The 15,132-nt window shown below is 39.1% G+C and overlaps 1 protein-coding gene across 2 annotated transcripts in view; it reads left to right on the top strand.

The window, feature by feature from the left end:
• The first annotated feature begins 388 nt into the window (after window positions 1-388).
• Window positions 389-15,132, top strand: part of b4galnt1a (beta-1,4-N-acetyl-galactosaminyl transferase 1a) — a 29,574-nt gene continuing 14,830 nt past the window's right edge. For both annotated transcript variants that reach the window (XR_004020189.1, XM_030733771.1), the window contains exons 1-3: window positions 389-518; window positions 10,821-11,032; window positions 11,114-11,296. Coding sequence is in view for 1 of the 2 variants with exons in the window: in XM_030733771.1 (XP_030589631.1) it covers window positions 10,821-11,032; window positions 11,114-11,296 (395 nt within the window). In the remaining variant the exon portion in view is untranslated. The remainder of the gene's footprint in view (window positions 519-10,820; window positions 11,033-11,113; window positions 11,297-15,132) is intronic.

Raw genomic sequence — 15,132 nt, 5'->3', positions numbered from 1 at the left:
GGCCTGGATTTGAGAATCACTGCTTTAAAGTAATTTTAACTGTTTTAAGGGAGTGTTTGAGGTATTACCTGTCTTACATGAGGCAATCACTTTTTGGCAGCTGTTAAGCTCCTTGCTCAATTGCTGTTCTCAAAAACAAGTCATAAGGACAGTGGAGCAATAGGTCTTTACCTACAACAGCTACAGTCTTTTAACCAAGGTAAACAAAGATGGAAAACATACTAAATCTATAGACATGATAAATTATATTGTGCTGTCTGCAGTCATTCGTGTTGTGCTATAAACTGCAAACAAACTTGCATGATGCCAAGTGTCATCATTCGGTTACAAGACACTAAAAATCCCTAAAAGCTCTAAGTATGCACGCTACGCGCTTTAAGCTCGGCGCTGCAGCTTTAAGGAGCTGCGCGCTGCCGCTGACCGTAATCACCAACACACCCTGTGCAAATCCAGCAGGTCTTTCAATGTGAGGGGTTGCTCGTCAGAAAGGAAATATTTATTCCAGGGAAACATTAACAGTAAGAAATAATTTTCTCCTTTCTTCTCTTTTTGTCAAATATTTTCTGAAAAGGTGAAGGCTCTCGGGTGTGTTTGAAATCTGGCATTGAGCAGTTTCCCTGAAACTGGAGCCAAAAAAATGCGTGAACACCTTGTGCTAAATAGGTTTTATTTTGGGGGGGCGGGGTGAAGGACGCCATCCTGTTGGGTGAAGTCTACTTTTCACCTTTTTATCTGAAATAGTTTTAAAAACTCAAACTGAAATATACTGTTGGGGCTTGTTTTTTACTCCCGGTTTTCACCCCTCTCACTTAATAAAGAGCTTCTCAGTAAGGTTGGTTGCACCTAACTGCTTGCAGACTGCGATTTTCCGAGCTGAGAGGATCCATGTACATGTGATTTTTTTTTTTTTTTTTTTTTTTGATTCTTCAATATATATATATATAAATTCTTTTGCATGAGGACTAAGGTGTTTCTGACTCATTCCTTCACAAGCAAAAAAACACGCCTTAACAATACCAATTAATGAATTTAATTTAAAAGTTAATAAATATGGTTGCTTAAATTGCTATTAATGAAAGATTACAAGCTTAGGTTGGCAGTTAATTAGTCATACAGTCAAAACTATTATTTTGGATCATGTGTAGCCTCCAAGTTTATTTATACAAAATGATTCGCTATCGTATAGGCTCACAAAGTTTGTGAGCCTATACTCCCTGACCCACATGCAAATGTGGAAACAAATTTAGATACACTGCTATTCAAAAGCTTTAAAACACCTATTTTTAGTACTTGCTGCTGAAATTTAGAGTTTTGTATGTATACTCTAAAATTAAAGCATAATTTGAAAAAATATATTAAAACATTTTATTTAAAAAGGGAATATTTATTACTAATCTAAATGTAATCTACATGTTTGACTGATTCAGAGTTGAACACACTAGTGATATCCAGTCCCGGTCGAGATGAAACACTGTTGGAGAAGCTCTTATAACTATGTTGCACTTTAAATGTTTTGCTTTCATTCATCTGTCTAGTTTAACCCAGAATAGGAGGATGAAGTTTATGTCTGGAGGATGTGTTCCAGATTAATTTCTAGTTCTTCTTATATCTGCTTTGGGGTGTCATTTTGCTGGATGAATCCCCGATGAACAAATCTTTATTTTTTCTGTCTTTTGCCAGCAATATGCAGTTGAACTTTGTTCACTACTACAAAGGAAGCAGTAATGCTTTTTGTTGCAGCAGTGCCTTTGTTGGTAGAACTGTTATCTAACTGTAGGGACACTGAGCTTTTACAAAATGGGCTCCAGAGTGTATACACTCACTGGCCACATGATTAATTGCACCATTCTGGTGCCATGTTGGGCCCCTTTTGCCTTCAGTCAGCAAGATGTTGGAAATTTTTTTATCAGAACAACTGTGATGTGAACTCTGTTCAAAATATAAGAGTAGCACTGCAAAACTATGCAACTATGCAAGCAGCATTATTCAAAGGATGGTCTATAAATAATGAAGGTGGCGTCATGTTATTTCTGAGTAACAGAGAGCACATGGTCACACATTAGGCTTAGCTCTAGTTTTTAAAATGATATTGATGTCAGGACAGCAAAATTGTACTGATGGATCCCGTGTTCTGTAAAAGCAAGAACCAACAGACAGAATACAAGCAACATTAATTAAATACATTATTGAAACTACACTGCAACATTCAAACTGGTGTGTTGCATGTTTTGCTTGTTAAGAAATACGTTTCCTGCCAATATATTATGTTAACACTGCCTTTATTGTCTTTTAGAAGCACAACTTGACCTTCTCAAGTTTATCAGTCTACATATGTAATCTGGTATCTTGAGAAAAGGAAACATTTACCCTTTAACTCTGGGTGTATAACTCCAGAACCAGATTTACAAATAGGCCATCAGATCTACATTGGCACTTTGTTTTTTCAGGGCTGTGCATGCATGTAGAAGCAGCCTCTAAATAAATCTATTATTTATTTCATCCAGGCTCAAACATCATCAGGGATACATTAACGGAGGAAACAGGATCCTTTAGTTCAGCTCCATTAATTGCTACTTAATTTGTAGATTAATGAACTGCATTAACAGAAATAGAGTACTGCAGGCTGTAACAGAAATTGCACCAGACCCAAAATAATATAGTTATCCAAATTAGGCTGGTTTTGACTTGTAAAGGATCTGAATATGACAATAGGTGCATGTGTTTTTAAGTTTTGCTAGTTTGTTTCCTATTTGCAGCAATGCAAGTGGGTAGAGGTTTAAAAAAGGGGAACTGGCATGATCTGGAAAACAAAGTCAACTCCATTCCCACAAAATTTCAGTTCCTCTTTCTCAGCAGTTCCTTGGTCACCAATGCTGGTGTGCACAAACATAGTGCAAGACGCATTGAGCCCAACGCCACTAGGATTGAGGTAGTTTTTCCAGACTAGCTGGAATGTGGTAAACATAGCTGCTCATGTGAGATAGACAGGCCAGTCTAGACAGCTAGCCTCATCAAATTCCTTCAAAATGATGGAAAAGATAAGAAGCTATGAATTGTGTGGAGAAGTAACATGTCGAGAAATAATGTTGCTTCTGTCCTGCTGTGAGTGTGTTGGAGAAATTCTCGTAAACAGAGCCTTTATAAGTAATATAGTTAATTACAAAAGGAACAATATCTTTACATTCGTCATTGACGAACGGGAGAGGAAAGCCCAATCGCCCCGACTCTCAGAGCATCAGAAAGTTTCAGTTAATATACCGTCAAAAATCCTGTTTTCTGATGCACCTGACTTCCCCAATAGGACTGCTGACGCCAGCCCCATCACACAGAAAATTTTATCTGTATATATTATCCTTAGCTTTTGGAACTGAACATATGCAATCAGGAAACTTCTGATCCTAGGCCTTGTGACCCAGGAGAGGCTCCTTATGCCTCAATGTCCTTTTGTCAGCAAAACAGCAAAAACACACAAATTACATACATGTTGTGCACCAGATACCACAGAAGTTAAACGGCCTAGTTAAGATCGCAACAACTGATTGACAGAAATTGTCAACTTGTACTTTGTTTTGCCATGTTTGTCAAAGTTTGATGACTGGGTTAGATGTCATACCATTTGTTGATACCGGGTATGTCTTCAGTGATTGGCGGGAATCTCAAATTCATCATTCTGCAGGTAGATCTACAGAGCTATCAGTACATACAGTCATGGCCAAAAATGTTGGCAAAAGTATTTCTCCCAGAAAATTATTACAGTCACACATGTTTTGTTATGCACATGTTCATTTCCTTTGTGTGTATTGGAAAAACACAAAAAAAGAGAGAAAAAAAAAATCCAAAATCGATATAATTTCATGCTAAACTCCAAAAATGGGCCGGACAAAATTGTTGGAACCTTTTCAAAATTGTGGGTAAAAAACACTTTGATCAAGTTTTAATCATTTGATGCTTGTTTAAACTCACCTGTAACAGGTGTGGGCAATATAAAAATCACACCTGAAACCAGATAAAAGGGAGAGAAGTTGACTCAATCTTTGCATTAAACATGGATAACAGAAAGAGGAGAAAAGAACTGTCTGAGGACTTGAAAACCAAAATTGTGGAAAAATATCAACAATCTCAAGATTACAAGTCCATCTCCAGAGATCTTGATGTTCCTTTGTCCACGGTGTGCAATGTAATCAAGAAGTTTACCGCCCATGCCACTGTAGTTAATCTCCCTGGACATGGACGGAAGAGAAAAATTGATGAAAGGTTGCAATGCAGGATAGTCCGGATGGTGGATAAGTAGCCCCAATCAAATTCTAAAGAAATTCAAGCTGTCCTGCAGGCTCAGGGTGCATCAGTGTCAGTGCAAACTGTCTGTTGACATTTGAATGAAAGGAAACGCTATGGCAGGAGACCCAGGAGGACCCCACTGCTGACACAGAGACCTAAACAAGCTAGACTGCAGTTTGCTAAAATGTATGTAAGTAAGCCAAAATCCTTCTGGGTCAATGTCTTGTGGACAGATGAGACCAAGATAGAGCTTTTTCGTAAAGCACATCATTCTACTGTTTACCAAAAACAAAACGAGGCCTACAAAGAAAAGAACACAGTACCTACAGACAAATACGGTGGAGGTTCAAAGATGTTTTGGGGTTGTTTTGCTGCCTCTGGCACTGGATTCTTTGAATGTGTGCAAGTCAAAACATGGCGCGCTCCGAGGCAGACATATTTGCTCCCTCCGCTCCTGGATGTAACCTTTTTCACCTTTCTCTTCTTTTTTGTATGTCTTGTTTTTTTGTTTTGGATGCGATACATAAAAGACTTGCACTACGAACATACAGCAGGCAGGCATTATTGGACATTGCCGCAATTTGGAGTTTGCTGGACACATCCCACCGGAGCTGCAACTCACTGTGCACCCCTATAGCCACCACCGCCACCACCAGGAAGGCCTCAAAGAAATGACCTCAAGTGAGTACGAGGACCCCAGGAGAGTGCTTCAGAGACGGCGACACAAGCGAGGCAAGAGACGGGGGCTACATGTTAGACTAAAAGCTCGCACCAGCCGACCACCACTACCCAGCCTCTTGCTAGCCAATGTACGGTCTCTGGAGAACAAGTTGGACGAACTTCGAGCCAGTATTACATCACAGAGGGAAGTAAGAGAGTGCTGCGCTCTGATCTTCTCCGAGACATGGCTTTCAGAGGACATCCCGGACTCCGCCGTCCAGCTAGACTCATTCATTGCATCGAGGAGACTGGTCTGCAGCCTCCAGTAAAACAACGGGGTGTGTGTGTGTGTGTGTGTGTGTGTGTGTGTGTGTGTGTGTGTGTGTGTGTGTGTCAACAACTCGTGGTGTAAAGATATACGGACTGCGTACAAGCACTGTTCCCTAGATCTGGAGTTTCTACTGCTGAGATGCCGTCCATTTTAACCTACCAAGGGAATTCACGTGTGTGTTTTTAGCTGCTGTTTAAATCCATCCGCGGGCTAACTACACAGCAGCGCTCAGCAAGTTCTATGACGTCATCAGTGCATTGGAGACTGCTCATCCCGATGCCGTTTTCATTGTCGCAGGTGATTTCAACCAGTGCAACCTACGGACAGTACTACCTAAATACCACCAGCATATGGATATCCCCACCCGTGGCAAGAACATCTTAGACCACGTTTACAGCAACATACGTGGTGGACTTAGCCCCCCCCCGATTTGAAGACTCGGATCATATCTCTTTGTTCCTGTATCCTATGGCAGGCCGTTTTAACATAAAATCCGATTCACCACACCTACATTCCAGATATCTGAAATTGATTTATGACTAGACATATTATTGAATCAAGATATCTCTAATTATGTTTTGACTAGACAAAATACCTAATTGAGATATCTCTAATTACATTCTGACTAGTCGAAATGACGTCAGATTTACCATTGATTTGTATGGCAGCTTCAATTCAATATATCTTCAATGAATTTCTGACTATCTGAAACTCACATTTCAGATATCTACAATTAAATTATAACTAGTCATGAAGTTAATTCAAGATATCTTGTTTTTTATTCTGACTAGTCAATTCTAATTAAAGATATCTTAAATGACACCATATTTTAAGATATCTTAAATGTATTTTTAGATAGGCGATAAATAGCTTTGACTAGTGTAAATTAAATTCTAGATATCTTGAAAGCAAATAACAACTAGGCAAAACTAAATTAGAGATATCTAGAACTGTAATTTTGACTAGTCAAAATACGTTTTTAAGATATCTCAAAATGAATTACAGATATCTTGAATTAGACAGCTTTTCTATTTAAGATATCTTAAATTAACATTCTGACTAGTCAGAATGACGTTTGAGATATCTTGAATTACGGAGCATTTTGGCAGAATGTTTATAAGGCAGTTTGTTAAAACAGTCTGCCATAAAATCAGAGATTCTTTGCAGATGTCTTAAGCAGTCTTTAAGTAAACGATTTTCGCGCTCTCCACATATCCCATACTGAATAGCCTTTTCTATATTGTTGCATTTTATTACAATTTTGTCCATAACGGCCAGCACCATTGCAGCCACCTGAAATTCTACACAGGCAATTGTTTGGACAGCTCAGTACAGCACAAGAGGGCCTTCACGCAATCGTTAAATTTAGATATCTAAAAAATAATTTTGACTAGTCATAATTACGTTTGAGATATCTTAAATTGTAATTACGGATGTGTGACCCGTCAAATGACGAATCCGGTGACGTCATTTGAGATATCTTGAAAGGAATTTTGACTCGTCTAAATGTAATTGAAGATATCTTGAATTATTCTTACTAGTCAGAATGTAATTGCGGATATCTTAAATTACCATTCTGGATAGTCAAAATGTAGTTTTGTCTAGTCAAAATGCAGTTTTAGATATCTGAAATGTAATTACGGATAGTCAGACAAGCGGATTTTATGTTAAAACAGCCTGCCATATGTATCCGGCCTACAAAGACTCAAACAGTCAAACCCTGTCAGCAGACAAGTTCAGCTGTAGACACCGGAGGCTGAGAGCACTCTACAGGACTGTTTTGTCACAACAGTGTTTAGAGCTGCAGCCACTCTGGAGGATTCTTCTGTGAGTGTAGATGACTATGCTGAGTATGTGACTGGGTACATTAGGGAAACAATGTTTCTTTACTGTGCATATGACAACAAAGCATTGAATCTTGAATCTACCAAAGGATTTTGGGTCGCAATGTAAGGCCCAGTGTCAGAAAGCTGGGTTTGCGTCCAAGGTCATGGGTCTTCCAGCAGGACAATGACCCCCAAACATACTTCAAAAAGCACAAAGAAATGGATGGAAACAAAGTGCTGGAGAGTTCTGAAGTGGCCAGCAATGAGTCCGGATCTAAATCCCAGTGAACACCTGTGGAGAGATCTTAAAATTGCTGTTGAGAGAAGGCACCCTTCAAATATAAGAGACCTGGAGCAGTTTGCAAAAGAAGAGTGGTCCAAAATTCCAGTTGAGTGGTGTAAGAAGCTTGTTGATGGTTATAGGAAGCGGCTGACTTCAGTTATTTTTTTCCAAAGGGTGTGCAACCAAATATTAAGTTAAGGGTGCCAGTAATTTTGTCCGGCCCATTTTTGGAGTTTTGCGTAGAATTATATGAATTTTGGCTTTTTTTTTCCCCTCCTTTTTTTTTGTGTTTTTCCAATACACACAAAGGAAATGAACATGTGCATAACAAAACATATGTGATTGCAATAATTTTCTGGGAGAAATTTTAAGGGGTGTCAACATTTTCGGCCATGACTGTGTTTACAAACCAGCTGGAAATTTTGGAATCACAGAAGAGAGGAGAAAATCAAGCAGATTTATCTTGTGAATTCAAACTTCCCAAACGAGGATAAACAATTTAACAATGAGAAGTAATAATGGAATTAGTAACTGAATTTAAATGATTGCCAGTATTGATGTGTATTTATTTTACTAGAATGTGGTTCACTGATAGGAAATGATCTCAAATGCTCCATCAGTGAACCACACAATGTGTGTCCATGCTCTCATTCAGGACTGTTTGATTTTCACCTTTGCACCAGACCTAATTGTGGTCAGCCTGAAATAAAGCAAGGGCTGGATGGCTGCTCTCACTATTTCCAAGTTTGTCTGTCATAGTCTGCACACATCTGCTGCTCCTCCAGTGAATGATTTACTGTTGGGTGGGTACCTTAGCTATATGAGTACATGAAGAATATATGAGAATCACTAACACCAAAAGCAAGAGGGTGGCAAGTCTCTGGTTGGAGAATAGGTAACAGGGTCATATAGTGTGTATCAGTGTGGCAGTGTGCATAGCATGCAGCTGCTGTGAAGTCTACTTAGTGAGTGGCAGGCTGGCTTACAACCCACCAAGAAATGAGAAGCTGGCTTTAATATTCCATCCATCCATTTTCTTCTGCTTATCCTGTTCAGGGTCCTGGGGGGCTTTAATATTAAAACTTTTAACTTTGTTAGGCAAGAGACATTCTTTTATTGAAGTTATTACTAAAGTATAGCCACTTAAACTGACTTTTTTTTTTTTTTTTGCATTTTTGGCCACAGCGGCTTTTATCGACAGTCGAGAGAGACAGGAAATGTGGGAGGATACAGGGGAAGACATGCGGGCAAATTAGCGATGGGCCAGGACACGAACCTGCGCCGCCCGCACCGCAACACGGCATATGTATGTGGTCGCCAGCTTCACCTCTAAGCCACCCAGGCGCCCTAAACTGACTTTTAAACAAAACAAAAAAAAAGTAGGAAAAAACATTTTTTGAAGTAAAAATTGAAGAAATTTAAATTGAAAGTACTTTTTAAGAAAGTTAGATTTCAGCCACATCCTGTAATAAATGAGTCATAGTACAAGAAAGAAAAAAGCAGTACAGCAGCACTACAAAATGATACTTAAGTTTTCAACAAACCATTAAAGCTCAGGCCCCGTTTACACGATGCCGTTTCCACTGGAAACGGTGTTGTTTTGATGCGTTTGAGCCTTCCGTTTACACGATAGCGTTTCAGAAATGATCTGCGTTTACACAATGACATGTGAAACGATGTAGTTCCTATGGCAGGCCACAAGTTGGCCTTGGTTTTCTCTTTGCAAAGCTTGTTTACGGAAGACACGCATGCGTGGAGGGACACAGTGGCTGTGTCCAAATTCAGGGGCCGCATCCTTAGAAGGATCCGTCCTTCAGTCCTTTTTAAAATGCAGCGAGGATATTTGGTTCTCTTTACCCAACTTTGTCTTTAAAAAATTAGGTGGCATAGATTTTCTTTTGAAATGTGACTTTGAGATTTCTAAATTACCAGTGAAACTTTCTGCCTTCCATCAACAAGTTCTGTTCTACTGGAAAATGATTTACAAACATAACTTTAGTCCACACAATGTTCCACTGTGGAACAATAGGGTGATTCTAAGGAGAAGAAAATCAATATTCATGGAAGGATGGATGGAAAAACAAATTTGGTCAATTGTTCATCTGTTAAATGATAAGGGGGATCTATTAAAGTATGACGAATTTAGTGACAAATATAAAATAGTCTGTAGCCCTGATGACTATAGAAACATAGTTGACAATATTCCAGCTGCAATGATTAATCTCATTAGAAACAACTTAGATCAGACCCCAACCCCCAGATTAAATAAAGTGTTCATCAATGGCATAAACTTTGTAGAGAAAAAATGTAATAACCTATTTTTGAGAAAACTTTTAATTGATGAGATCTATCCTGGATCTTCTAAAAGAACACATCATTTAAAAAACTTTAACAAGAAATGCGATCCATCAGAACTAAATTCCTGAAATTTCCAATCCTTCCTAAAGTCAAAGAAATCCATTTTAAAATTTTAAATGAAATTTATCCTTCGCAGGAATTTATTAAAAGAATATTCAAATTTGAAATGGAGAATTGTTATTTTTGTAAATCATTGTTGGAATCAACAGAACATCTGTTTTTTTGAGTGCGAGGTTGTATGCAACTTTTGGAAGGAAATACATAACTGGTTGCTGTCTAAATCTCTTCATATAGATACTTTTACCTGGAAGGGGGTCAAATATTGTATATCAATAAAAAACAAAAAAGCTGAATACTTGATAAATAATGTCATATTGTTTGCCAAGTATTTCATCCATAAATGTCGCTGCACAAAATCGATTCCGATGCAGCTTCAACTCCTGGATCAAACCATTAAACTCTCCCTGCTGCCGCTTTCTTATGAGCTGGATGAACCCAGAATCTCTGTTTCTTCCTTCTCTTGTTTAGAAACATCACAACCTCATTATATGATCGTTTGATGTCGACTTCCTTTCTTTCACAGTGCGTTTTATGAGGGCGATTTATTCGCAAAAACACAGCGCGTCCGGTGTGTATAAAGGTTACACGACAAGTTCGCATCCAAAAGATTCGGAATTTCATGTCGTTTTTACACAGCGCGTCCGGTGTGAAACGGCCTTAAAGGCCTTAAGTGGAGCATTTTTACGGACTAAGCTAACATGAGTGGCACTTCAGTGGGAATGTGTATGTTATGTTCTGGGCATGTGAATGTTGTAAAATGATGTTATGATAAGCTTTATTATTTAGGTATAAAGGGCCCGGTCATTTGCCCCGCCCCCGGCCCGGCTCTGATTTGTTCCGCTAGTGATCAAAACGACACCGTTTTCATTTTGAAACGGTGTCGTGTAAACAGGGCCTCAGTAATTCCAATGTGACAACACATGCTCATCGGGGTATGTGTGTTTCACATTGTGTTTCACATACAATGTGTTTCACATACAATGTGTTTCATACCTGATAACATTTATATGTATTTTCTTTCTAGATGCGCAAGAAGTCTGAGAAGTGTCTTCAACTTACTTTGGTTGCTGCAGTTTTGCTGGCAGCCCTCTTTTATTTTTGGAGCCCTGGAAGCAGCAAGGAAGTTGACATAGGCCCAAGACAGGATACTCCAATAATAAACCTCCTCACTATTAAAACTGGAGATGCCACAAATGGTTATGACATTCCCTACCATGTAAAAGAGGAAGTGAGAAGGTATGTTTCCCTTAAGTGTGACTGTTTTGTTTAAATTCAAGTTTTTCTCCTCATCAGCTCACTCTGTGCTATTTTCGGCAGTCATTTGGCTCACAATGCTTGCGTATGCAAGCCCGACGAGGGATCTTTTCACATCCCATTGTCCAATCTGCTCTTCCCACGTGTGTCAGCACACAATTTTGCTCAAGCATTCTTGGAGCACCACCCCGATCCTGAGAGCATAAAGCACCACAGAGCTCAGGAGTACAGCAACTTTAAAAGAAGGTAAAATCAGTTTTACTGTGCGCACTTTGATTCAATTCAATTTTATTTATATAGTGCCAAATCACAACAGGGTGTAAAGACCCTACAATAATACAGAGAAAACCCAACAGTCAAAACGACCCCCTATGAGCAAGTACTTTGCGACAGTGAGAAGGAAAAACTCCCTTTTAACAGGAAGAAACCTCCAGCAGAACCAGGCTCAGGGAGGAGCAGTCATCTGCCGCGACCAGTTGGGCTGAGAGAAAAGACGTGCTGTGGAAGAGAGCCAGAGAATAATAACAATTAATGATTAAATGCAGAGTAGAGTATAAACAAAGTAAATAAGGTGAATGAACTGAAACCGTGAATTATGGGAACCCCCCAGCAGCCTAGGCCTATAGCAGCATAACTAAGGGATGGTTCAGGGTCAACTAATCCAGCCCTAACTATAAGCTTGATCAAAAAGGAAAGTTTTAAGCCTAATCTTAAAAATAGATAGGGTGTCTGTCTCCCGAATCCAAGCTGGGAGCTGGTTCCACAGAAGAGGGGCCTGAAAGCTGAAGGCTCTGCCTCCCATTCTCCTTTTAAGTATCTTAGGAACCACAAGTAAGCCATGAGTCTGAGAGTGAAGTGCTCTATTAGGGTGATATGGTAGTATAAGGTCTTTGAGATAAGATGGGGCCTGATTATTCAAGACCTTGTAGGTGAGGAGAAGGATTTTAAATTCTATTTTAGATTTAACAGGGAGCCAATGAAGAGAAGCCAATATGGGAAAAATATGCTCTCTCTTTCTAGTCCCTGTCAGTACTCTAGCTGCAGCATTTTGGATCAGCTGAAGGCTTTTCAGGGAGCTTTTAGGACAGCCTGATAATAATGAATTACAATAATCCAGCCTAGAAGTAATAAATGCATGAATGAGCTTTTCAGCATCACTCTGAGAAAGGATGTTTCTAATTTTAGAAATATTGCACAAATGCAAAAAAGCGGTCCTACATATTTGTTTAATATGTGCATTGAAGGACATATCCTGGTCAAAAATGACTCCAAGATTTCTCACAGTGTTACTGGAGGCCAAAGTGATGCCATCCAGAGTAAGTATCTGGTTTGACACCATGTTTCTAAGATTTGTGGGGCCGAGTACAAGAATTTCAGTTTTATCTGAATTTAGACGCAGGAAATTAGGTCATCCAGGCCTTAATGTCTTTAAGACATTCCTGCAGTTTAACTAATTGATGTGCATCATCTGGCTTCATTGATAGGTAAAGCTGAGTATCATCTGCATAACAATGAAAATTTATGCAATGCTTTCTAATAATACTGCCTAAGGGAAGCATGTATAATGTAAATAAAATTGGTCCTAGCACAGAACCCTGTGGAACTCCATAATTAACCTTAGTGTCTGAAGAAGACTCCCCATTTACATGAAAAAACTCAAACCATTGCAGTGTAGTACCTTTAATAGCTATGGCATTCTCTAATCTCCGTAATAAAATGTTATGGTCAACAGTATCAAAAGCTGCATTGAGGTTCAACAGGACAAGAACAGAGATGAGTCCACTGTCAGAGGCTCTAAGAAGATCATTTGCAACCTTCACTAATGCTGTTTCTGTATTGTGATGAATTCTGAAACCTGACTGAAACTCTTCAAATTAACCGTTCCCCTGCAGATGATCAGTTAGCTGTTTTACAACTACTCTTTCAAGAATGTTTGAGAGAAAAGGAAGGTTGGAGATTGGCCTATAATTAGCTAAGACAGCTGGGTCAAGTGATGGCTTTTTAAGTAGCGGTTTAATTACAGCCACCTTGAAGGCCTGTGGTACATAGCCAACTAATAAAGACAGATTGATCATTTTTAAGATTTGAACAGTCTAGTAAGAATGGGACCTAATAAACATGTTGCTGGTTTGGAGGAAGTAACTATCGAAGTTAACTCCGAAAGATCAACTGGAGCAAAAGAGTCTAAACAAATACCAGCAGTGCTGAAAGCAGCCGAACATGAAGATAAATCTTTGAGATGGTTATGAATAATTTTTTCTCTAATGTCTAAAATTTTATTTGTAAAGAAATCCATGAAGTCACTACTAGTTAAAGTGAAAGGAATACTCGGCTCTACAGAGCTCTGACTCTTTCAGCCTGGCTACAGTGCTGAAAAGAACCTGGGGTTGTTCTTATTTTCTTCAATTAATGATGAGTAGTAAGATGTCCTAGCAATACGGAGCGCTTTTTTATAGAGCAACAAACAATTTTTCCAGGCTAAATGAGCATCTTCTAATTCAGTGAGACGCCATTCCCTCTCCAGCTTACGTGTTATCTGCTTTAAGCTGTGCACTTGTTAATTATACCACGGAGTCAGGCACTTCTGATTTGAAGCTTTCATTTTCAGAGGAGCCACAGTATCCAAAGTCGTACACAGTGAGGATGTAAAACTACTGAGGAGATAATCGATCTCACTGGAGCAGAGTTTAGGTAGCTGCTCTGCACTGTTGGTACATGGCACTGAAGAGCATAATAATGAAGGAATTAGATCCTTAAACTTAATTACAGCACTTTCAGAAAGACTTCTACTGTAATAAAACTTATTCCCCACAGCTGTGTAATCCATTAATGTAAATGTAAATGTTACTAAGAAATGATCAGACAGAAGGGTGCTTTCAGGGAATACTGTTAAGTCTTCAGTTTCTATGCCATATGTCAGGACAAGATCCAGAGCAGTGTTAATTTCGTTGACGAAATATTTTTGTCATAGGTTTTGCCAACGGTCCTTTCTTCCATGACGAAAACGAGACAATAACTAAATTAAAACTACCTGAAAGGATAAAAACGATGACGAAATTAACTGACACTTTCGTCAAGACAAAAGTGTCAGTTAATTTCGCAAGAAGATTAATTTACACTTTTGGAAATGGTTTCGTCTTGACGAATCGTCATCGTTTTTATCCTTTTAGGTGGTTTTAATTTAGTAATCGCCTCGTTTTTGTCGTGAAAAAAAGGGCCGTTGACGAAATCTATGACGAAAATATTTCATAAACAAAATTAACACTGATCTAGAGTATGAATAAAGTGGTGGGTGGGCACCTTTACATTTTGAGAGAAGCCAGTTGAATCTAATAATAGATTAAATGCAGTCTTGAGGCTGTCATTTTCAGCATCTACATGGACGTTAAAATCACCCACTATAATTATTTTATCTGAACTGAGCACTAAATCAGATAAAAAGTCTGAGAAATCAGACAAAAACTCTGAGTAAGGACAAGGTGGATGATAGACAGTAACAAATAAAACAGGTTTTTGAGTTTCCCAATTAGGATGGACAAGACTAAGAGTCAGGCCTTCAAAAGAATTAAAACTTTGTCTGGGTCTTTGATTAATTAATAAGCTGGAATTGAAGATTGCAGCTACTCCTCCTCCTCGACCTGTGCTTCGAGCATTCTGACAGTTAATGTGACTCGGGGGTGTTGATTCATTTAAACTAAATATTCATCCTGCTGTAACCAGGTTTCTGTAAGGCAGAATAAATCAATATGTTGATCAATTATTAAATCATTTACTAACAGGGACTGCCGACGTGAATAACGATCTTACCAAATCTACGATTAGCCTTAGCCAGCAGTTTAAAATTTCCACGAATGTTGCCTGCTCTGGCCCCTGGAAGACATTGGACTATGGTCGCTGGTGTCTCTAGCTTCACATTTCTCAAAACAGAGACGCCAATAACCAGAGTTTGTTCCTCGGTGGGTGTGTCGCCGAGCGGAGAAAAACGGTTAAAGACGTGAACAGGTTGGTAGTGTACCCAGGGATTCTGCTTAGATCTAAGCTTCCTCCTCACAGTCTCCCAGCCGGCCTGTTTTCCCTGCTGC

The sequence above is a fragment of the Archocentrus centrarchus genome, chromosome 7 (assembly GCF_007364275.1).
Source record: "Archocentrus centrarchus isolate MPI-CPG fArcCen1 chromosome 7, fArcCen1, whole genome shotgun sequence".
Taxonomy (NCBI): Eukaryota; Metazoa; Chordata; class Actinopteri; order Cichliformes; family Cichlidae; genus Archocentrus; species Archocentrus centrarchus.
This window is presented reverse-complemented; position numbering and strand designations above follow the sequence as displayed.